Here is a 24,831-nt window from a genome sequence, read left to right on the forward strand (position 1 = left end):
GTTAGGTCGATTCTCCGGCTGCAAGTCGAACCTAAATTTTGCAGTCAGAGAACTCGAAAAGTCTGTAAGTGGAGCCGTCTGTAAACCAAGGGTCCACTGTATCTGAATGACATCAAGCATTTCAGTAGAGAATTGAAGACTTCGTTGATAACCAGTCCCATTGATTTGACTCCTGACTCAGAGAAGGTTTTGCCATATCTTACAAGTATTCACACCTCTCGAGCTACTAAATGAATACTAGAGGACTCACATTCCAGACACACAACAAGATTCAACACATCCTGGGCTCTGGCATCATCCACAGTGGTCAAACAACTTTACTAACTGAAACTAGTCAGAGCCTTTAAAGGCCTACAACAAGTTTCCATATTTAATCTTCTTAATCATTTTCATGCCAGCAAAATCTACTTGCTTTGGGAGAGAAGGTAGGGCTCCTGTGTTGCCAAGAGTAAGCAACAGCTTACCACATGACCCACCCTCACTGCTAATCTTGGTCGATGGTAAGGAGGGGCTGATCTGGGAGTTAGCCATGTGGTTAAAATTGTATGCTGGGTATTTCCTCCCTCTTTCATTTTTCTCCATTTCTTTCTAGACATGCGAAATTACTCTCTGCAGCCATAGATGTGTCTCTCGGCTGCACTGCCTCTGCCTTTCCTCTGCCAGATGCTGACAGGCTCTGAATCAGTGGACACAGAGAAACAGCTCCTCTCCTATCTGCATGGAAACTGGACGGGGGATGAATAACAGGAGAGAAGAGCAAAGTTGGTTATTTTTCTGGCACATGGATGCAATTACACAGAGCACATTCCAGAGGCGTTACTTTGAATTCTGAGCAGGTCTGTTTGCCATTCCTGAGTGGAAAGAAGGGGAAAAAGGGAAGAAAAGTCTCTCTCCCAGAGACGGAATGTCTGCACTTTCCATCCTATTTCTAGGTAAGTCAGAGGTTTTATTTTATTTTTTAAATTCAGTTTCCAGCAACGTTGAACTTAGAAATGCATTAGTAAGCAGTAAGGGAGGAACTCTTTGGAAAAGCAGTTTACTTTATAAAGAAAGGCTCGAAGTTTTCTGAGCATGGATATCATCTGTTTTCAATTTCTTGCATTTTTGTTATTTTCATGGTTTGTGGAAGCAAACCAAAAAGTTAAAACCTTATTTCATCGGTGGAGCTTAAAATGTGAGTCTTTCTCCAGGTATGGCTTTAAGAAAACTCAGGAGACACTTAAACAGTTTAATAATTCTATGGAGTAAAGCTTAAATGTTGGTTAGACCACTCTCTTTCACACACAAATGCATACACATACACAAAACATGAAGAGGTTTCTGTGGAAAAATAACCTTAGATGGTTTTTGTCTTTCACAAATGTGAACAAAGCAGTATTGTTCCAGAATTAGTGATTGATCTGCTTGACTTTTCTTGTAGTTTTGCTCAGGAATTTATTTCTGATATTTTAAAGGAGCTCATTGTTCCAACTCAGATTGTAGTCAGCCTAAATTAGAAACAGATGTGTTAAAGTACAAGCGGGAGGGAGATACAGAAGAGAGTGATAGAAAGAGAGAGACGATAAAAGGACATAAATAAATTAGGATGGGGAACCACAAAAGAGAAAAAATGGGACACAGAGGTGCAGAGAAGACTGAATACAGAGATGCTGAATGAGCAAATCCATAAAGAAAAAGGAGAGCAAAGCAAAGTAAAAGGGAAGTAATGGTTATTTCTCACATTTCATCCTTAATAATAGAAAAGCAAAACAGGTTTCCCACAAAATCAGCAGGGGGAGCAACTAAGAGTGCTTTTCTCTTTTAATGTACATGTTAAGATCCACATGTTTCCACATGTGTTGCTTTCACATTCACACTTTGCATTTTAGCTATACAACTAAAATATAAGGCAATCTAAAGTTCACCACCTTGAAGAAGCAATTATTTCACAGAAGTAGATTTAACTATAAGCTTAAATCTATCACACAGAATTCAATGGATTCTAAGTGCTCAACTTTTCCTGTGGCCAGATTGTGTGAAGGAGAGAACATCCAAGAGAACATGTAAAGCAGGAATAATTTAGCAAAAGTATACATTAAAAAGCTGTACTAATGTATCTTCATCACAAACAACATGTTGTACCATATGAGGGACAACTGACAATAATGTGCCATAGATGGGAGTTAATAAGGCTGCTGCTTTTTTGCTTTACCCTAACATAAAGGACAAAGTAAGCTAGCATGATGTGCTTCATAAAATGGAGGGGTAAAACAACAAAAGAAAGCGTTAAGAGAGACTATAGTAAACAGAGTGAATATTGGCTTCCTTTGTGATAGAATCAGTTACCATCTCTATCACTCGTCCAGCAACATCACAGTGTGGGGAATGAACTTCCCTCTCAGCTCCACGCACATCTAGCTGACAAGCAGGCTTCACTATGGCTGCCATAGCTTGATCTCACCACCTTGGGAGACTCGGAACATTTTTAAGACAAAGATTCCTCACCTTTTAGGAAAGCTAAGGAAGGGAATTGACCAGAAAACATTTTAGAAGCTATGGAGGCCTAATGATGGACGGCTGATGCTGAGGATAGGGGAACAATGGCTCTTGAGCAGAACTGCTTGAGAAGTAAATGTGAATTATATCTCAAATTCCTCTTTCCTGCTTGCTGCTTCAAGCATCATATATCTACAAAGGGTTCCAGCTCTTGGGCAAATCCAAGTTTCTTCAAAGAAGGAGGGAATACTAGCAACAGTAGTTTAGAGAAGATGAATGCTGAAGCGGAAATAGAATCATGTCTTCTCTGCTATAAGAGTTGGCTCTGAGTGTCCACACATGGTTTAGAGGTGGGAGGTGGTGGGTTGCTTTTCACATCTTGTGGTCTTCTGTGTACACCAGAATGAATCAAGACACCTGCCCTATAAAACAAGTAGGAACATAGCACAAGCTCTTCTGTTAACACCTACTACAATCTGTTAGAGAGAAAAGGAGATGCATCCTAGTGGGAGTATATCTTGGGAGACAGAATACAGCTGTGATTGTGCAAGAAGGGACCAAAATCCTCAGTGACTAACACAAAGGGCTAGCATAGATATGCAATATGAAAGTGATTCCTGCCTACTTGTAAGTTTGTTGGAAGTATTTGGTAGGACCCCACAGGATGAATGCTCATTGACTAAATGGCCATTTGGTGTAACCCTACACAGCTGACCTCCAGAGCTGCTTCTCGATAATTTTCTCATGTTGTGACAAAAGGCTACCAGTAATTTCAAAGTTTGCAAAGATACAAAAATCATTTAAAGATGCAACACTTACAATGGGGTCTTGCAAAAAAAGAAGAAGAAGAAGAAGAAGACAGAGGAGACTAGGTGTGCTCAACAGCCAAATAAATGCTGATTAACTGTTGGGGGGAGGGGATGGAAATCCAGTTGATATGGGGAATGGAAAGGCATGTCCTAAACAGGAGTATGTCACACTGCAACATTTTGTTACAGCTTCCACTTATTATAACTATTACCATGTATAGCATTAATTTAAAAAGGAAGGGAAGTGTGAGTCAAAAATGGATATAAATAAGGTAACTGAAATGTTACTATGTGCACCAGAAAAATATGGCCAGAGTTCAGAAATGCAAGACTGAAATATAAAGTTATAATATATTTACTGTAGATCAAACTATACAAAATAACTGAAAACAGATTTTTTATCTTCAGCCATTTACCAATGAGAAACGACTACCTCAAAAATTAATGCTCATTTACCTTCTAAATTATGCTTCAAATATAGTCAAACGTTATATCTGCCATTTACATTTCTGTGGCAGTTTAATATTTTTAAAGTAAATGCAAGTTGTCATTTGTTATAAATAGTTGGGCAGGCTAACAGAAAAATGTCAGCCCCAAAATCCAGCTCTGGTATAGGAAAAGGACTTCTCCTTTTGCTAATTCTCCCTTTATCCCATGCTTTCATCATCGAAATCAGAGAATGTGAAGTCAGCTTACTTTAGTTATTTTAACTATTCTCATTTATTCAACAATTTTCAGAAGACAGAGTGGTGGCATAATACAGTATGCAAATTTAGTAACAATCTTCAAACAGACAGATTCAGTTATTTAACTGAGCTGACTCTAGATAACATATGAACATTTCTTTTCACCTTGATTGTATTTGCTTCCTAAAATTTATCTCTAAAGAGAAACTGGAAAATTGCTTTTATATTGCTACTGCAGTGTTTCACAACAATGAATTAGAATATTCAGCATGGGATTAGTGGGCAATTTAGTGCTATTGTAATATTATCCTAATATTACAGGATTAATGAGGAATAGCTGACCACATAACTTCTCAACTATTTACATATAGCCTCTGGGACTCTGTCATCAGTCCCTATATCACTGCATGAGAAGAGAAGGAAGTTCCAACATTTAGAGGTGGTCTGAAGAAGATGAGAAAATCAGGAAAGTCTGTTATATCTGTTTAAAAGGAATTCTGCAGAGCGCAAACCATGGGAAGACCCATTCTATTATCATGGTTAGCCACATTTTAAAAAAGGTTTTTGCAAAAAGTTCAATTTATTTTCTCCAGTAACTCCAACTTCTAAGACCCATGGAATATTTGAATGTTAATACTGTGATCCAAAGCACACTAGGCAGGAAGTAAGTTGCATTGAACTCAGTGGGACTTGCTTTGAAGCAGATGTTTTTAGATTGCAAACCACATGTAGGAGGGTGGAAAATAACATCCACCCTGCAGACTCCTGCAGACTGGATTCATGCAATATTCTCCAAAAGTAGGCAGCATGGTGGAATTGTTTGCTGAAGAATCCCAACTTCAAACAAAAATGTCATTCTTCTGTTTTGTTTTATTTTACTTCAGCTTTATCATGCAGTCCTAGAAAGAACTGTGAGACTCAGCAATACCAAAGCCAGTTCATACAACATTATTTTAACCACTTTTAAACTGAAGCTCCCAAAGCACCCTGTGAAGTCAAACCAAGTTGATGTTTTGTTCAGTCATCAAATGAATCTTGGAAATGTTCAAATGCATGTCTAGATCTGAGCATAAGGCTCTTACTAATAGCAGACATATTAAAACACACATAAACATAATAACATTTGTATCACCATGTTAAAAAAAATCTACAATTGTGTTTGGTAAGGCTGAGGTTTTGGCCACTTTTACGAATCAGTATAAATTATTCCAGTCACAGAAGATGTATTTTCTGATAGATGAACTTGAACTTTAGTGCAGAATTCTAAGGACAAACAAAAATATTTTTTTTCTTTTTGCCTACAATTAATATTTTACCAGTCAGGTAAACTGTATGCAACTAGTTAAAATCACTACCTCAATAAAAGGGATAGTAGTTCTTTTCTTTATTTGCTGACATTTTCTTCTGCTATCAAGTTCCTTATACTGCTGATATGATATGGTTTACTCTATAAGCATCTGCTTTATTACAGCTTTAAAACAAAGGTCAAATAAGGTTAGATTTCTAGATAAGGAGATGTCGGGAGAAAAAGTCCTAAGCCTTCAACACAATTGTCAGATCAGGATTTCCTTGCCTCCAGTGCTGAAGCTGCGCAGTAGCGCTCCTCCATCATCTATTTTACTGATGGCAATACTGTACAGTACAACCAAGGGTGTTGATTGGAAGTTAAAAACCTCCTAGCACTTGCTAGTTTCTATCATCATTAGTGGCAGTTAAATGAGCATATAAATGCCAGATAGGTGGTGATGGGCCAGGCTCTACAATGAGATGTTGCATTTTAACATATTCCATTCATTTGCATTTCTTGGGCCCAAATGCACATGCAGAGTTCAATTAAGTAGCCGTTCTTGGGATGCAAACTCAAGAAGCCAAGGTCAGCAGCCACAGGCAGAACTAAACTCCAAAAGAAAGAACATGCAGATTCACTTTTGAGGCAAGGCAACACACACTAGGATCACAGGAGATGAAAAAAATGGAGGTTGTTTCAACAAGTGATTGTTTTTTTAAATTGTTTTGTTGCTAACCTTCTTTCAAAGGAAAGTACTGCCCTGACTAGAAAATATATATGATCTGTAATGGTTTGTTACACCTTTTATAGTCCATGAGTAACACATACAGAAAATTTGTTCTTGACTAAAACCTTTGTGGTGGTGCTGCCAAAAGTGCCTGTAAGCGCTCTTCTTCCCCTCAGGACCAGGCTAACTGTGATCTATCACACATCCTGTAACTGCCAGAATCATGTTATTATGTGATTGGGTTATATATGTGGCATGGCGTCCCTAATTCCTATCACATATCCAGAAAAAACACACATTTTTAAAAGAAACTGTGATTCCCTCCCCTGCCTTTTCTGCATCCTTAGGACAAATGTCTGGAGAAGAGGGTGGCACTCCTCCATGCTGTACTTATTTATAAGACATGCAGTGGCTGCTTGGTACAGCTCGGTCTGCAGGGAGCATTTTTAAGAGCCTTTATAAAATTTTAAATCCTACAGAAATGTTTACGATAGAACTGAATTCACCACCAGAGCAAAAATGGAGAGGAACACAGCACTAAGGAACTGCACAAAAGAAACAGCTCTGCTCTGTCAAGCGGAGCCTCGAAAAACAGGCAGAAGCATATAGGCGAGCACTCTTTCCTCTCCACACCATGCTACCCACAATGCAAATTAAAGAGAAATCACAGGATTCTCAGCCTTTAAGGCAAATCACTTTGTGACTTCATTGTTTAAATTTAGGTTTGGTTTTACAGGGGCGGAGGGGGGGGATTGTTAGACTTCGAGCAAAAGCCTCAGAGCCCAGAGACTGTCACTTCGGATTACTTCCAGTGCCACTTCCAATTATTTCCAATCACCATTCCAGAGACAAGGAGGAAATGAAGCCAGATTCTCCAGTGTCAACCCCAACCCCAACCCCCCTTGTACAAAAGAACCATTTGCTGACATGCTGTTTAGAGAAAGTTGTTGGGAAAAGATTCTGTTGTGGGCTGGGATAACGCAGAACAAATGCCAATAAGCACATTGATTACAATGAAGGCTTTTCAATCTGTTGCATGGAGCAAGCCCTCACAGTGAAGTCTGATCAGTGTCCCAAACTGGCAACTTTGCATTCTGTTTATTTTGGAGAGTTTTATTCACAGGGGGATTACTAGTCTTCTCCCATTTCATTGTTTCTTCGTGAGTTCATCATTTTAACATTTCAAAATGATGGAAACACCCAGTTTACAGAGTATTAATTATAGATTACTGACTATTTTAATTAATTATAGTGTAAATAATAGGTTAAAGCTAAAAGGGGTTCCTTGGAAAACAGTCCATAAATATGAGCCAATGTATATTAAACCTGGGTGCTTATTTGTACATTTCAACTGTTGATACTACATGAAATAAGCAAACATATAGAACAGCACTAATGTATCTCAAAATCACATCATCCCCTGAGGCAGTGGTATGGCAGCTACAACATAAAGGTTTTGGGGTTTGGACTAGCACTCTTACTAGATGTATCAGCTACACACTTGCATGTAGTGGCATGATATACAGTATATGGCACAATCTTAACTCTGCACTGATTTCTTGAAGGAATGACAGGCTGTACTGGATAAAATCCTATGGTGGAACTTTGCACTGGCATAAATCAGATCAGGGTGCCAGAAATAATTTAATCCTGCAGTGATTTTTTTAAAAAAATGTCTTCCTCTCCTCACCCTAAAGTTCCCAAAGGCCTAGAGAGACTCGAAAGACAAAGTGGGGTGATAGGAAGCTTTAACTAAATTTTCATTAATTACTTCCAGCATCCTGATCCAATTTATGACGGGCCAAAGTTATGCCAGAGGATTTTGCCCATTACAAACCCTCCTCCAACACAGTGTAACAAAATACATATATTCCCCATAATATTAAAAGAATAATTTCATCATAAAGAGTTTATGTCCACTTATATGGAGACAAGTGCTCTGTGCCCCGAAGGCAGAGGCAATGCAGGGCAATTCACAGGCTTTTAGAAAAAATTCTGTGCAGCACTAGCTAGTTTCTAGCAGATCATCCCAGGGTCTACCGTCTGTTTGGATTCTTTCCAGGATACTGGACTGGCTGTGTTTTGGTGTTCTTAAGCAACAGTGCATAGCCAGATTCATTTCAACCCCTCAAGTATTTCTTAAATCGGAAGCGGGCAAGTTGTGTGTTGTTTGTCTGCAGTACCTCTCATCGGTCTTAGTTCACATAGCCAATGGACACAACCACTGTGGGAGATACCTTACCTGGCCACATTTTGAAACTGCAAGTGGCTGAGAAACAGACTCTTTATGAAGTCGTAGCAACAGAGGGTTTTTTCCCCCTTTAGGACACTTTTTTACTGCTTCTTTCAAACTCATTACCCCTCTCTCACCAAGATTCTGAATGTGTAATATTCCCTCCTCCGTCTTGTTATATACCTTTACCAACAAACTCATTTCTTGGCCACGTATTCCTTCATAATACAGTTGGTATGATATCCAGTGTGGTGTAGTGCAGTGGTCCCCAACCTTGGGCCTCCAGATGTTCTTGGACTTCAGCTCCCAGAAATCCTGGCCAGCAGAGGTGGTGGTGAAGGCTTCTGGGAGTTGTAGTCCAAGAACATCTGGAGGCCCAAGGTTGGGGACCACTGGTGTAGTGGATAGAGTAATGGACTCAGGAGGCCTGGGTCTGAATCCCCACTCAAACATGAAGACGCACTGGGTGGGTAGAGCTTGAAAAAGCCACTCCTTAAATATCTCACTTACCTTAAAACCTTTCTTAGAGTTGCTATAAGTCAGTTCTGACTTGACAGCACGCAACAACAACAGTGAATTGGTGACTATTAACTATTCCAGGCGAAGGATAATGGGAGATACAATTGAACAATTTCTAGCGGACTTATTCTGCCCACTCCACCTCTGCGTGATGAGATCCTGAATGATGGGCTCTTTGTTTGTAAACTAAAATATAAATGTGGGCTACTGGGAGAGCAGATTTTTTTTTCTAAATGATGAATTCCTGAGTGTCAAAATGAGTGCCTCCCCTTGCTAGAGGGGAGCGTATTCAGGACAATTCATGGCAAAGGGAACAGCGATGTGGCAATTCCCAAACAAACTGGCTCAACTGAAGCATGAGCTACTAAAGCCAAGAACCTACTTCACCAGATGTATCCTTTATTACGCAACATCCACTTCAAGAAAACTTTAATTTACGGCTGACGCACTGCTTGCTTTGAAACAGTTTTCTGTAGTGAAGGACAGACCACTGCCTCAGCCACAGCCAGCTCAATTAATAGATCACAGCTCCTGCTTGCACAATTTCGTTTAGTTTAATCTCTTCAGGCATAAAAAGAACAAATCCCAGACTTGGCTCCTGGCACCCTCAGGTGAGGCAGCAGGCTAAAGCAAGCTGAAACTTGCTGGGGAGGTGATGACAAGAATTAACTAATGAACTGGGAGGCTGAAGTTGAAAAAACAGAAGCCAAAACTCTGTCTACTTGTCAGCAGTATTTTGATACCCAAACACGGTCCTGATAGTTTCTTCTACAAAGCACCAACATAATAAACATGCCCAGAATATTGTACTTCCCCCATCATAGTCAGGCAAAGCTAAATGACTTTGTAAAAAAACAACAACTATTCACTTAACTTAGTAAGGACCTCAGTAACAGAATGGACTAAATATAAATAAATATTCTATGTTGAATGCCTTGAAAATCTATGATTTCACTGGTGTTTGTAGTTGTCCTCCCCCATGAAGCAGACTGAAACTATTTAATACTGTCATGTTCACAGTTGCCTATCGATTCATCCCCCGCTGGCCAACTTCTTTGTACTAAACGTCTCTGTACTTCGCTAGGCTGGTTCTCAGATGGCAGACATGCACTCCACATTGAAGGCCATACTTGAAAGTTTATTAACTTGGAAGAAGCAAACAGAGCTTTTGCTTCACCTACTATGGCCATGAAGAGGTGTAGGACTCTGCAGAGGAAAGTCCACAAATGCATTAATATTGAATGAAAACCTGAGAAGGTAACAGAATGATGGATCCAACTTGTGTAAGTAAGAGACAAGCTATAAATTTGATATTTAACTTGTCAAACCTAGGTCACATGGCTTCTGAGTTCCTGAGGCTTAGAATGCGCACATATTTTAAAATCAATACAATATATTTTCATCTGCAATGTCTTACCTCTGAATGCTTCATTGTAGTAAGAAACCTTAACAACAACAACAGACACATTTTGTGAGGTGTTGCTATTTAATGAAATGTAAATATGCAGGACATTCAAAGAGCAAATTTTACGTATTAGAAAAATGCACTAAGAACTCTATCCAAGCTTCAGTTTCCCCTTCAGTGACATGAATATTAGTAAACTTTCAGAGACCAATAGCATGCTCAGGGCATCAAATCCTGTGGGTCCTTAAAGACTAACAGGCTTATTGTGGCATTTCCCCCAGACAACAGAACTCTTTGTTATAAAACTGCTAAATAGATTTGTAATATTTACAGAGATTTCAAAGAAGTGTTGAGGATCCTGAATACGAAAAGATGGTGCCAAAAATGCTAGTTAGTGCAGAAACAAAGAGAAATTTTGAGGACTCCAAGGTCACTTCTTCTGCAGCTAATGATCCTGTGATGTACATTAATACTCCCACTAATTACTTGGACTCAATTCCTCAATTTAGCAATGCCCTGGGCATCATGACTGCTGCGTTGGATTAGTGAATGCATATCCATTAGCACGTGAGTTTACCAGAAGTAACCGGGTGCATCAATTCTTTGCTGCAGGTTTTATCCCACATATTAGTACTGGGTCTTGTAACCATAGTCGGAGAACAACTGTTTGAAACACAAATTCCAAATACAGAATGCTGTGTATGTCCACTGCCGGTTCAGAAATGCACAGGGATGGGATCAGGGCAGGATAGTAGCATACGCCAAATATCGCCTTGCCTAGAAGTTTATTTTTCTATGCACACATATGAAATAATGCATATCAAAACCTAAAAATCTAGGTAATCATACAGAATCTGAGGTCATTTAATAGTTCTCCATTTCCAGTAAGACTTAGCAACAAGCCAATGTGAAAATAAGAAAGAAACCTAGTCCTGTAATACATGTTTTTCTAAGCCCTTGTACTGTGACTTAATAAGATTCCCGTGACCCAACAGTATATAGGAACTAATCGAGCAAATCCTTGCTTTTTGTTTGTCCTCAAGAGGAGCCAACAATTTAGTTTCCTTGCTTGACAAAAGAGAGTAAATGTGGTGAACTAGGAGAACCAACAGAACCATTTTTGTACAAGTTAAGCGGAATTGCTCAAAGTAATGCTGCAATGAAAATAGTGCACATAATGCAGAATGACCATAGCTGCCACTTTGTGGCATGGATGCCTGAGGATCAAAGCACTGAAAGTATCATTTGCCTCTTTTCAAAACACTCATTCAGTCGTTCTGTATGTGTGTACGTTATTTCTCACAAAGGATACTAACAGAGACAGTTTACTCAAATTAGAATTTTCGTTCTCTCTCTTTTTGGTCTTCAGACAAAGGAATCCCTTGGGGTATTGAAATCCCTCATCAAGGTGTCTCTTCAACTGAGGTAGCATAAATAAATGAGAACAAAGAATTAGCAAATATTCTTTGTATCACTAGGTAACATATTTCATTTAACTTTCACTCTACAGCTGTAAATGTCCTGCAAACCAGTAGCCCTATAATCAGAACGAAGAGACACTATAACTTGAGGAAATTACAATTTATTATATTCATTGTGAATTAGACTGCACAAGTACCTCTAGTCAATTTTTGAAAACACAGACTTCCAAGGCTAACCTGCTTCTCATTTGCAACTGACCTCTCCCCATTCAATATTCACATATACAAGAATGCTAGGGTTCCCCCCCCCCCTGCAACAAATTTAAGTCAACTGAAGCTGCATTAATATTCTGCTTTCCAGCTCTGGGTAAGTCTCTCATGGAAAAACTCTGATAGGAGACAAACATAAGAGAAAGAGGGTTGATAACATTCATCCATGAAGAAGGATTTATTTAACTGGCCTGTTAAATAAATTACTTGAGATGCCAGTATTGTCTGTCTTCTCTAATGCTGAGGCACTATGAGATGTAACTACTGTATTCTCAAAGCTATTCAACTTATCTATTAAAGGCATAGTACTCTTCTTCAAGATGAAATAATGGATCAGCATCTTTTTACCATCCTGCAGATCCAACATAGAATTAGGGGTGAAGAATTTATATGCATTTATTTTTATTTATTAGATTTATATACCACCCATCTAGAACATGTCTACTCTGGGCGGTTTACATATAACATAAAAATAAACTAAGGTAAAATTCAGATTAATCACAGAGTCCAAGATGAGAAAGAAAGAAAAGAAGAAAAAAGGATTGTTTGGGGCTCCCCCTAGAAAGCTGAATATGCTTTTTAGTGACACTGTCATACATGAAACGCACACTCATTTTCTTCTTCCTTTTGTTCAAACATGTGTATGTTTCTGTAACTTTCCAGAAACCTACAAGATCTATGCCAGAGACAAGGTCATAGCAAAATATATACATACATTTCTATTCTCTTGCACCACCTTAAATTCTAACAAAACCTTTTGCTGAGTGATCTGTTAGGGCATAAGAAGTAAATATTGTATGTGGATTCCTTAAACAGTTCTTATTTATTCATTGTGGTATCTCACTTGTTACCTCCTCTCAGTCTGACAAGGAGACATTGATAAATACGCTCTGAGTACAATTCTATAACCAACTGTGTATCCACCCGATAGTTGTTTTATCCAGCCCACATGTAGTTAGCTTCCTAATCAGAATATCATTGGGCATTGTGTCAAAAGCTTTGCTGAAGTCAAGATATATTACACCTACAGCATTCTACCTACATCTACCAGGGAGTTACCGGATCAAAAAATGAGATACAAAATTGCCCTTTTAAGTATAGAACTGTACTGCTATGCTCTTAAACACATAAAACAGTCTTACACTGTTAGTTATGGAGCTTTCTAGCTATGTTATGCCTATACTTCTTTAAAAAGGGAGGTTCAGGTACAAAAATCTGTACATTTACACCTGACAGAGAGTTTATGACAGGCTTTTAACATTTGTGTTCTATAGTATACAAAGAATGTGACAAGGTTTTCTCTTGTACTTAGGTTGCCATCCCTAACCCTGATTTGTCCATGAAATCTCATTTTTAAAAAATCCTATTTCTTTTCTACAGTATTCCATCACCAAGGTAAGAGTGATTTTGGCTGTAGTGTTCCATAATCTCTGTAGATCAGAAAAAAAATAACTGCGCAATGTAACAAGATTACACTTCCTACCATTAACTAGTGTCAGTAATTTACATCTTCAGCTGAATTATCTCCTCAAATTAACACATTTTATGCACGTGGGTTTTGAAATGGGAAAAAAAAAACATTTAGCACAGCTTAACCTCCTTATCAGAGATGTTTAAGGACATTTTCAGACCTTATTATTATTTTTTAGACGTTCCGGCATAAAATTTCACAGCATTTACTTAATAGTAACTGCTTGGAGTAGGTGGCTTGCAATTTGGTTCTGAATATATCCAAGTCCTTCAGGTTCTATGGGAAATGTCCATTAAAAAGATGAAATGATGCCCCTGGCAAAAATTCATTTCACCCTTATAAAATATTCTACAACAAGGAATCTTCCTTCCAAGGTACTGAATTACAAAGACCCATATTTTGTAAGAATTATCTGAAGTCTTTAAATCCACAACAAGATTTTCTCCACCTACATGCACCATATGACAAAACAACAACAACAAGTCCTCAGAGGTGGTCAGATTCAGAAATGAGCTGAAACATAACAGGGGACACATTTACATTAGCTGTATATTCCGCATGTTGTAGACAGAACCCTTGTTGCTTTGAATCACTCCTTGTTTTATTTTTCTGTGTCATCACTGCCAGTGCCTATAAGCTTCAGCCAAAAGAAGCCATCCTGCCCTACCAACTTAGGGACAGGAGCGGAGAGAGTGAAAATGAGGAATCCCCTTAAGCAAAGATGTGGCAAACAAATCATATGTTGAAACAACAGAGGAATAGATGGTAGAGATGTGAGAATCTTGAGATAAGATGTACAAAGAAAGCTGGTGTGACTTCAGATTGAAGCTGTTGGTAGAAAGACTTCACATAACATCCCTGAGTGAACTTAATGTATCCCTCTTTCTGTAAGGAGCAAATGGGTTGGGGGAAGAACTATGCCAGCCAATGGCAACCATATTAATCTCTGACAAAGAAAGATGAAGATAGGTGGGTAAAAGTATAATAAACAAACAAATAAATAAAATCAGATCTATATTGTGAAGGCTGTATCATGCTTTCTGGTTCACCTACCATAACTAAGTTTCCACTGCCAGAATAAACCAGCAGAGGGACTGGAGGTTTCATGGATTTGGACTAAAGTTACATGGACATTAGCCTGAATCCAAAACTTCTGCATTGGTGTGTGCATCCTCACTAACACTGCCATGGGCTCCTTGCTACTGCTGCTACCGCATCAGCTTGGGCTCCCCATTGTGGGCTCCTGACTGAAGGGTAGGTGGGTGGGTGAGCAATCTGGTGTATGAGGGGCAAGCAAATGAGTAGTCAGGTGAGTGAGTGGGGGGATACTTGGTTGGTGAAGGATTGAGCATGGGGGTGAGTGACCGCAACAGAAGAGAGATTGGCCAGGTGAAGGGCCATTTGGGGGAGTAAGGGGAGCGAGTGGGCAGGTGAAGGGAAAAACAGAAGAGCAATTGAGGAGGGGCAAGTGGGTGGGCATCAGCTTTTTCGGCAAGCACAGTGCTCTTAATGTTTTAAAAATCCTGATAATCTGGTATAGCGCTGTATCAGATAACAATATATATTTTATATATATAGCAGATGGGGTGTACACATATGCGGAATTGATTTCAATGAATCAATTCCACATCCACTCCAAAATAAATAGACCTCTGGCAGAAGAGCATAAAACCTTGCTCCCCTGGCACAGTACTCCACTTGTGCAGGTACCTAAAATTAAATTATCTCTTTTTTTAAGAAGAACCTGGTACAACAGCAGATTTTATTGTTAGTGGAATTGAGCCCTCTGTCTTGTTTTTCAGCACTGACACGGCATTTTTAGAATTCATTCATACAAACCTTTTACAAAGCAACACACACAGAATATACAAGAGGTTTAGAATGTCTCTGGTTTTAGAGATCTGGAAATTTTATAAACGCCAAACCTAAATTTTTGTTTCAGTTGTAACACAGTCTATCATTATAGGAAGAGAGAAACAAACAACCCCATTTTCTAGTACAATAGATTTCCTATTTCAAAAGTTTGCATAGTGGACCATGGCTTCTAGTCAATCAAGTGTTATAATTCCTGCAAATGAGGATGCAACAGTTATGCTTGCACCATAAACACTTATTGCTGAATTTTTTTTGTGTTTATTGTACACTGCAATTTAACATTCATGATAGTATAAAATTCATTTAAATACATTATGGAGCATTTCTAGAGTACTGTGCAGAACAGTTGACATAGGGTATTTATTAAATGTGCATCACAACGATTCATTAAAAAATAGTTCAACTTAGTTGCCATAAAAAATAAGAAAACTATAGCTTAATGAAAATAATTAGGTTGTTTCAAAATCTCACTTCAAAGCTGCAAATTTTGTGTATGAGATATCTCTCTGTTCTTGTTCTAAAAGGCTGTTTTTAAATCCTCACAAAACAGAACACAGATGTCACAAGCTGGGATAAAATGTTGTTCTGGTTAAAAAGCTGAGTGAAAACTCTTGAAAATCTGGCAATTCACAGATTAAAGGAAACAAAGTGTCCTAGTATTGGGTCTGAAGTATGGGAAAACACAAAGGTCTCCACCAAACTAAGTACCTCTCGAGTAAAGCAAGATTTCAACTCAAAGCTCTGTCTGACTTACACCTTTGTAAATTTTTTGTTCCGGTGGGTGGGAAATATGCAAGAAATGTATGCCAACAGAACTCTTATCCATGTTTATTATTTAATATAAGTTCTTCCTCTCAGTGCAATTATTTGATTAAGAACTGTAGCAACCCCAGACCTACTGGAGTATCCCACCCTGTAGTTATGCTGCCACCAACCATTCGCTCTCCCAAGTCACCCAGACCAGGAATGGATTTTAATAAACAAGAGAACAAGGTTTATTGAAAAAACAAACAGGGTAAATAAAAGGATCAGGTAAATAGGATACTGGAACTTGGTATAGTCCCAATCATACACATACAACAGATTGGTTCCCACGGAACACTTTAAGGTAACGCACAGACCCTGAACCTATCCGTTCTGGCTACCTAGATAGAAACCTGAACCTATCAGGTATGTACTATCTGACGAACAGTTGTACTCAGTCTGACCCACAGACTCCAACTCCACTTCTCCACGTCAGCTCTCTTACGAAGGACTTCCCCCAAATATATACAGTACAGCTCCTCCCCCCTGATGTCCCGCCTTCCACTCCCCATAGGATGGAACTTTCCCTCCAAACCCATGACAGACAGGTACCATCAGTGCTGTATGTGACAAGAACTAACACATTGTAGAAGGGTTTTACTTTCAAGTAACATGGACCAAACAAGAACAGAACACTCTGAAGACTATTGTCTTGCTTCTATTTCTGCACACTTGGTTCAAAAATGGAAAATGAAAAGAACAATCAAAATGGAGGAAATTATTAAAATTTTACCAGGTGTTTCATGTCCCAGAAAACCATGTTTCATTCCATGTATTATAATTTCATTGTGTCCATTATATTAATCTGGTTGCTGTGGAACAAAATTTTGTTGCATAACTTTGCACCTGGTAAAAACTGGACTGGGCATTGAAAATATTTAAATTAACTTACACTAATTAAAAGCTTCCTCTCCCCACCCCATCCCATTTTCTAAGTAGGCCCATTTGAATGAATGGAACATACAGAGGAGTTAAACCCTCATTGATTTCACAGGCCTATTCTATTTTCATTTACTATGCCAAGAAACATGATTTTGGCCTCTGTGTTTTAATAGGTATTAGGTATAATCCAGTGGTTTTACTGGATGACATTTTCAGATTTGGTCCTTTTATATTAATGTTATTTTTAAAATTAACTTTTGCTTTGATTGTCATTAAGCACCTTAGGCACTTTAAAAGAAATTCAAGTTATACAATTAATACATTAAGTAAGTAAGTAAGTAAGTAAGTAAGTAAGTAAGTAAGTAAGTAAGTAAGTAAGTAAGTAAGTAAGGAAGGAAGGAAGGAAGGAAGGAAGGAAGGAAGGAAGGAAGGAAGGAAGGAAGGAAGGAAGGAAGGAATTACAGTGGTACCTCGCAAGACTATTGCCTCGCGGGACGATTAATCCACAGCGATCGCTGTGGCGCTTCGCAAGATGATGTTTTCTATGGACAATTTTTGCAAGATGACGATTTTTCCCCATTAGAAAGCCTTAAATAGATTTCAATGCATTCCAATGGGGAATAGCATTTCACAAGACAATGTTTTCACAAGATGACGTTTTTCACTGAACGAATTAACATTGTCTTGCGAGGCACTACTGTACTTATAATCAGCAGATTCATATTCAAGGATTGCTTGTTGAAAAGCTGAGTGCTCATATTGTGTAAGCGGTCGAAATGTTTATGAAATTGTCCTCTCCCAATTCCTTCCCCCCCCCCACATTTCAGTTTCACTCTAATTAAAAACATGTAAACTTGATGGAGCTTGTCTTGAATTCATAGAAGGTCTACAAACCTGTTTTTTAACTGTTAAATAAACTACACATTGCTATATATGAAAAATAGAATGTGGAGGACGCATTGCCTAAGCGTCAACTCCATGTGATATGTGGTCTACTGTGATTGGTTGGGTTCACTAGTCTCCCTTGAGTACAGTAGATTTAATGATCTCCTTCTGGCTGTCTCATAATGCAAAATATGTGTAAACAAGTGGAGGCTGGCGTGTGGCGTTTTGCTGGGGAACCTTGTGCCTAGAGTGCTGGGGTTAGAAAAAGAGGTTCCTGCATTAAAACTCTGACATGCATTTTCCCCCCTCTGCTTCTTTAAACAACACTGCTTTGTAGAGTTTTGCTTGGGGGGAAGGGAAGCGCACACTGTTTAGGACTGGAGCTTTCTCTAGGCTATGGTAACTGTCAGCTGTATATATACAAGCTATATCGGATATGGCTTGTTTCTCTTGGCAGTTGTGTATATTTCACCTGATTACCATTTATAGTAAATGTTTTTAACGAGTGCTGATGTGCTTGAGCCTGGGCTGATGCAAGAGTGAGATGGGAAGGCCCAAGTTTGCAACACACTGGACAGGACTTATTTTTCTTGAAGAATTATACACGGCTTATATAGAGAGCGATGGGGACTTTCCCTCTTATTGCGTACAGTTCTGAATGAGCCACAGATCCTTACAGCCACTGACAGCCGTGGTTTAGTTCATGACGTAACTTCCCCCTGTCCAAGAGGCCAAGATCAGGACATTCCCCGCCATAGGCAGAGGAGGCCTCAGAAGGTCAGCCCAGTATAACATGTAAAGAAGTTACGGCAGTAAATGTTCTGTACTGTTCTGTACAGTAAATGTTCTATGACAAACAGACTGACTTGGGTTGGATCACATCCATCACATTGCTCTGGTGCAGGCCTCCTTTAAAACGTGAATAGGAATGAAGAGAAGTTCCCAATATCAGGATCCAAGGAAGGTCACACTGTTCTGTTCTGAGCATACACATTGTCCGTATGCAGTATATAAAAATGAATGCAAGTGCCAGACGATTAGCAGATTTGAAGTCAGTAACATCTTCCTATGCTTTTATTTAAATTCTTGTTAAATTAATAATAGTCGTGTCAACTTACTGTAGAGTGCAACATTGATTTCTGACTCTAACGGTCCTAAAAAAGTTGATGAAGGTAAAAACTCTAATGATCCTGACCTGTTTTAGAGGCTTTATAGATCTGAAAGTTGATGAACTTTTTGCCTTTCTTGCTAGATGTATTGAGCATACAATAATTTCTGCATTCACTCATTTTAGTCCTGGAAGCTTAGCTGACCCCGTAGGGCTTTTTAAAAACAGAATCAACTATATTCTAAGCCCTCCTAAGACTAAGATCTACTAATTATGAGTGTACTTTAAGATTTAATAAATCTCACCTACTAGCTATCTAAATTCTTTATTACATGCATAGCTGGGCTTTCTGAGTTTACATTGGTGGTGGTGGTGGGGTCCTGTGAGAGTTTCTGCACCAAACCTGATACCACAGCATCACAGGTCCCTGGTTTCTAAGCCATAAGTTATGTCATGTTGATTTAATAAAGTGTGGCCCTATTTATACCCATCACCTGCGACTTGACTCATTATTCCGGAGTGGGACGGCTATGAGTGCTGAACTGCCCTCCCCTTGGGATTGTGCGAGGGGGTAGGTGGGAGCATCCTTAAAAGGACGCTCCCCCACATGCTCGGCCTCTTTCGAGGCTTGTGTCCCACCCACCCGCCCGATATCCTGTGTGAGTCGGACTGGTCATCTTATTGAGGGCTGGATAGGAATTTTTGACCCAGTACTCAATTGGGCTGAAGTAGTTGTGGGGATTTTTTGCCTATCCCAGACTGGCATGTGGTTAATATAGTTCCATTACTATTTAATTGTTTAACGTTTGGTCACACAGTGAGTACTGCAGAAGGAAATTGAATTGGTGAGTGCCCATGGATTCAAGCAGTGCATAGCAAGTCTGAACTTTTGGCACTGCGGATCGTGATGTTACAGTGCTGGGAGGAAAGACCTGCTGGGGCCCTCCCAGGTTGAGAGCCGCCAAAGGCTGGGGGCTTGCATGCCCAGGGAGGATTGATATTTCACCGGCCGGGGTCATGCTTTCTTAGGGACAGCACGACAACAGGGTGTGGGACTCACCCATATAGGTTGGTGAGGGGGCCCTATGAGACCTCTGGCACCAAACCTTATACTGCACTACCGCAGGCCCCTGGTTGCTAAGCCATAAGTTATGGCATGTTGATTTAATAAAGTGTGGCCCTATTTATACCCATCACCTGTGTCTTGACTCATTATTCCGGAGTGGGAGGGCAAAGGCCATATGCTATTGTTTGGGAAGTGGAGTATGGGTATTCAGCTGAACAAACTATATTTCCACATCAAAAGTTAAACTTAGAAGCAGCTCTGAATTTTTTCCTAGATCTTTTGATCAGTTACTAATGTAAAGATGTATATTGGTTTCTTATTGCTGAAAATGTAGAGAGCAGTACTCACAATTAGTTGCAGGAATGGTAATTGCTCCCTTCCACTGCAGGAATGTTTCATTTTCAAATTAAAACATAACATCTTGCAGTTGGGAAAGCAGACATAGGAACCCCAATGTATGCAATTTTGGAAATAACAAGTTTTTCGCTTATTTCTACCTCACCCAGAGTATGGAACATCTCCATATATTTATCGTGAAAGCATCTCAATAAAATTCTACAGAATTCAATTGGACTGTCATAGAATAATGTATTCGCAAAGGCTTTCACGGCCGGGATCTAATGGTTGTTGTGGGTTTTTCAGGCTCTTTGGCCGTGTTCTGAAGGTTGTTCTCCCTGACATTTCACCAGTCTCTGTGGCCGGCATCTTCAGAGGACTGGAGTAGGAACTCTGTCCATGCTCTGTTGGTGTTTGTTGGATAGTATTTATAGCTGTGGGAATGGCTTTTTGTCTTTTTTCAGGAGATAGGGTGATTAGCATTTCTTTGTTTTGAAGAGGGAGGGGGAGAGGGGGAGAGGGAGAGATTATCTGTCACTGTGGTTGATGGATGTAGTTAGCTGGTCTTTTTTTTGTTGTGAAACAATCTCTGGCCCTTGTGGCTGAGTAAGAGTTCATTGACCTTTTGCAGGTTGTATTTTTCAGAATGGGCCGCCAGGTCTGGTTTAGTTTCAGGCATTCTTCTTTCCTGTTGAAGTTTTGTTTATGTTTATGGGTTTAAATGGCTTCCCTGTGCAAACACCAACAGAGCACGGACAGAGTTCCTACTTCGGTCCTCTGAAGATGCCGGCCACAGAGACTGGCGAAACGTCAGGAAGAACAACCTTCAGAACACGGCCAAAGAGCCCGAAAAACCCACAACAACCATGTCATAGAATAGTTTGTACATTCAACCCAGTATCATGGGCAACTCATGGAGCTAAAGTTCTGAGGGTCAATGCCCCCTGCTCCCATCACAAACTACTTATGCCCAGCATTAAACCATATATTAGTAAAGAGAAATGCTAAACTCCTCACTGGAGTAGATAACCTCCTTTTCATATGGGCTTAATTCCCTCTACCTTATGAAGTACAACCAGAGCCACAAATTGAGATGCCTACACTGTAACAATAACTCCAGGCAACTGCATGTTTCTGTAGAGCATTTCCTCTGCAGCTTAAAAGCTATTGCAATTTAGCACAATACAACATTGCTGATATCAGCAGTGAGAGAGCAGTGACACCGAAAGTAATTGACATTAAGATAGCTATGACATTAAAATTAATCATCTTTCAAAGATATTTGAGATAGAATTTTAAAAGGCTCCAGGGTTCAAGCATCAGCAATTTCTGACATTCAGTTCTTCCTTACTTCCTGCCTACCAAGCTGTGTTTTTCCCCCTGATTGTTTCTGTCTATGTGCAATGTGGCTGTGGAATGAATGAGTATTATATGAAGGGCGGTGAAACTATTTCAAGACAGAACCACAGTTTTAGAACCACAAACAGCTTATGTTTGAAGGGTCTGATCACTGAATTATCCTCTCTGAATGCGTTCTGATGAAAAATGTTAGGGAAATGCCTTCTGGTTTAACTGATTACTCTTTCACTTCCCTTAGTGGATATAACCCAGTCTTTAGGATAAAAGAAGATTAAAATGAAAAAAGAAGACAAAAGTTGACTCTTTTCTCTTAAAAGCACCCCCAAACCTTTTCTTATCAGATTACGTATTTATTCTAAATAAAAGCAGAGGTATTGTAGCAACATGTACCACTTTAGAATTACAGCATGTATGTATACACATCTGTTACTGCTAACAACATAGTTGTATCTTGCATTCCCACAATCCCTGGACCTTGTTTCTACACTTTTTGCCTTACAAAAATCTACACCTATGTTACAATTTACAGTAAAATTACAATTACAGGCCTGCAGCCAATAATTTATGCAGCTATTTTAAATCAATATGTACCATGCACTTTCTGATCATATCCTTTCTCTCTAGCCTTCCTTTCCCCACTTTCTTCCCTTCTGCATAATTACTCATCTCATTCCTCTGAAGTCTGGACTATGGTCTTGCCCAACCCTCCTTTAGCACAGCCTTCTATTCCCACTTTCTTTCTTTCTTTCTTCATATCAGAGCATCACACAATTTTAAATTATGGACATACATGAAATATAGGTAAAATTAAAACAAATTAAAATCTTGAGATAATTGGAGTATTTTGGGCCATAAGCGGGCTACTTCAATAGCATTATCTAGGCCATTTGCTAGATCTTCTTTTCTGCATGTGGTGGGGCATAAACTGCATGCGTATAAATGCCACATCGATTGACTTTCTCCACAGTCACAGAAAATTGGTCCTGTATCCAAGTAGCCTCATTTTATTAGATTGTGCTTTGATATTCCTACTTCACTTTGAAGTCTATTAAATGAATTCCAAATGGTCCAGTTAGAGTCTTGTCCTGGTGGGAGACACTCTTCAGCATTCAACCATTCAGCAAGATGTGTTGCTTTTGTTCTCGATAGTCTAGTTTGTTCTGGTTTAATATATAGAGCTTGAGAAGTGTGCAGAAAATTTTCCCTCGACTGCAGCCATCATCTAGGGGCTTGGTGACCATAAAACAGATGGGGTTGGTACTGTATCACCTTATTTTGCTCATTATTTGCTACCTATTCTCAATATACTTCTGGAAAGGCAATGCCATCTAAATAATAGCCTTTTTCAATGGGGATAATAATCCTGCATCATTCATTAAGAGCTATACCCACTTATTTGGCATGTGCTGATTTATAGCATACGGCAATAGCATATTCTGCTGTGGAGTAGCACAAGAATGAAGCTGTTGTTCTTACCGTGTGTGGGTGTGCACCCCAGTCTGGCACAGCCAGTTTCCTAAGTACATTATGTTATTTCTGGCAGCAACTTTCTGTTTGGTGTTTAGACTATATTTTTGTAGGTCAGAGAATAATGAGCTTTACAGATTATCTATCCTATAATAATCTTTACTAGAGCAGTTAACAAAGACTAAGGCAAAAGATAAATGTAAGAAGGTGGGTCCTGCATGCAGGATTTTGTGGTACATTCTGGCAGTCCAAGTACATAGATCAGTAATGCCCTAACCACTAGTCCCCTCCCCAAAATTCCTCACCCTACCAGTGCCAAAAATTCTTACTTAATCTGGTGTTTATACAACTGGCATGGAAGTTTGAGTCAATTCTAAATGGACAATCAACCTTAACTCTGCCCTAAATGGATTCAGTTCCATTTGTCATGTTTTTCATAACAACACTACAAGCTTATGCATAAGCATTCTTAACTCAGGCAACATCTTTCTTGTTTTCAGTATAGCAGTGTCCATGTTAAGTATGTTTCTGTCTCTCTGAGGAGTATTTCAGTTTGGCTAAAGGAAATGATGCATCTGTCAAAAATTCACAGCCACCTACACACTTACATCTAAACTAGTTTTCTTTCCTAGGCAGTTTTAATGCCACTAAGGGGGGGGGGAGTGGCTAAATAAATAAACAAGTCTCCTCCTCATTCTTTATAATAGAATGGGTACATTTTAAACCAGAAAACCCTGCACAAACTGTCTTTTGCAAAATCTTTGTTTTCCTCATCCTACTGGCATATTTGGAAAGCCTCCTGACCCAACTCTATAATTTGTTCTCATAACTAAACAAAAATATAGATAGAGATGCCTATTTCTCATAATAGTCAGACCTGATGCAAGCCACAGAGAACTGTGAGGACAGCTGGGTCATAAAAGCACATCCTTCAGACAAGATATTCTTTCAAAAACTGTTTACAATGGGAGATTGCCCAGGTCAAGATGAGTTGAAGTTGTTTTAACTGGCAACTGATCATCTATACTTGTTTTTGTTTTTTCGTTTTTAACAAAGCTGGAAGTGGTATAGATACTGCTGTATTTGCCAAGGCAAGATGTAACATTTGGGCAAGAAGGAACATATACTAATAAAACATAGGAAGTTTTCATTTATATATTTATATGTCAGTGTTTTTATAACACTTTTCAAACCTAAAGTCTTCTCTAGCTGCTAAATAATCAATATAAAATGTTACTTTACATCCAGAACACAATAAGACTTTAAATTAAAACAACACAACCAATCCACTATGCAGGCAACAGATTTGGCTCAGCATGTTCTTCTCAGCCACATATGCCCAATTCTTCCCTTGACTAATATTCTGTGTTTCTGGATAAAGCTGAATACTGTACTATTAATGAGCAAACTCATTTCTTTCTTTGTTCAACATTTTTACTTTGGGGCAGGGGCACTGTGAACTTTTTCTGTGCTGAACACTATATGAAATTTATTCACCAATAGCTGTAAAAAGCACATTACAATCTAAGCATGAAAAAAATGTTAATAGTAGCTTAGCTTTTCAATCAAGCATATCTTAAATTCTTAATTCAGAGCCAACAAAATGAGAAAACCCATTAATTCTGTGCTTACTTTTCACAAAAGCAGTTTAAAACAAACAAGACTGAAATGGCTTATCCCTGTGGAAAAAAAGCAGAAGCTTTGGAACAGAGGATGAGAACTCTGTGGAATTTTGCATTTATAAA

General features: G+C 39.0%; 1 protein-coding gene across 4 annotated transcripts in view; it reads left to right on the forward strand.

The window, feature by feature from the left end:
- The first annotated feature begins 248 nt into the window (after positions 1–248).
- The window catches only part of CLMP (CXADR like cell adhesion molecule), a 49,458-nt gene continuing 24,875 nt past the window's right edge, over positions 249–24,831 (forward strand). Inside the window, exons 1-2 of one of the 4 annotated variants that reach the window (XM_078379626.1) lie at positions 249–425; positions 593–932. In XM_078379626.1, the coding sequence (XP_078235752.1) occupies positions 905–932 (28 nt within the window). In that variant the 5' untranslated portion in view covers positions 249–425; positions 593–904. Of the gene's footprint in view, positions 426–496; positions 933–13,145; positions 13,229–24,831 lie in introns of those variants that run through there. The other 3 variants (XM_078379627.1, XM_020792395.3, XM_020792401.3) reach the window with 3 other exon arrangements.

This window comes from Pogona vitticeps, chromosome 8, assembly GCF_051106095.1.
Source record: "Pogona vitticeps strain Pit_001003342236 chromosome 8, PviZW2.1, whole genome shotgun sequence".
Taxonomy (NCBI): domain Eukaryota; kingdom Metazoa; phylum Chordata; class Lepidosauria; order Squamata; family Agamidae; genus Pogona; species Pogona vitticeps.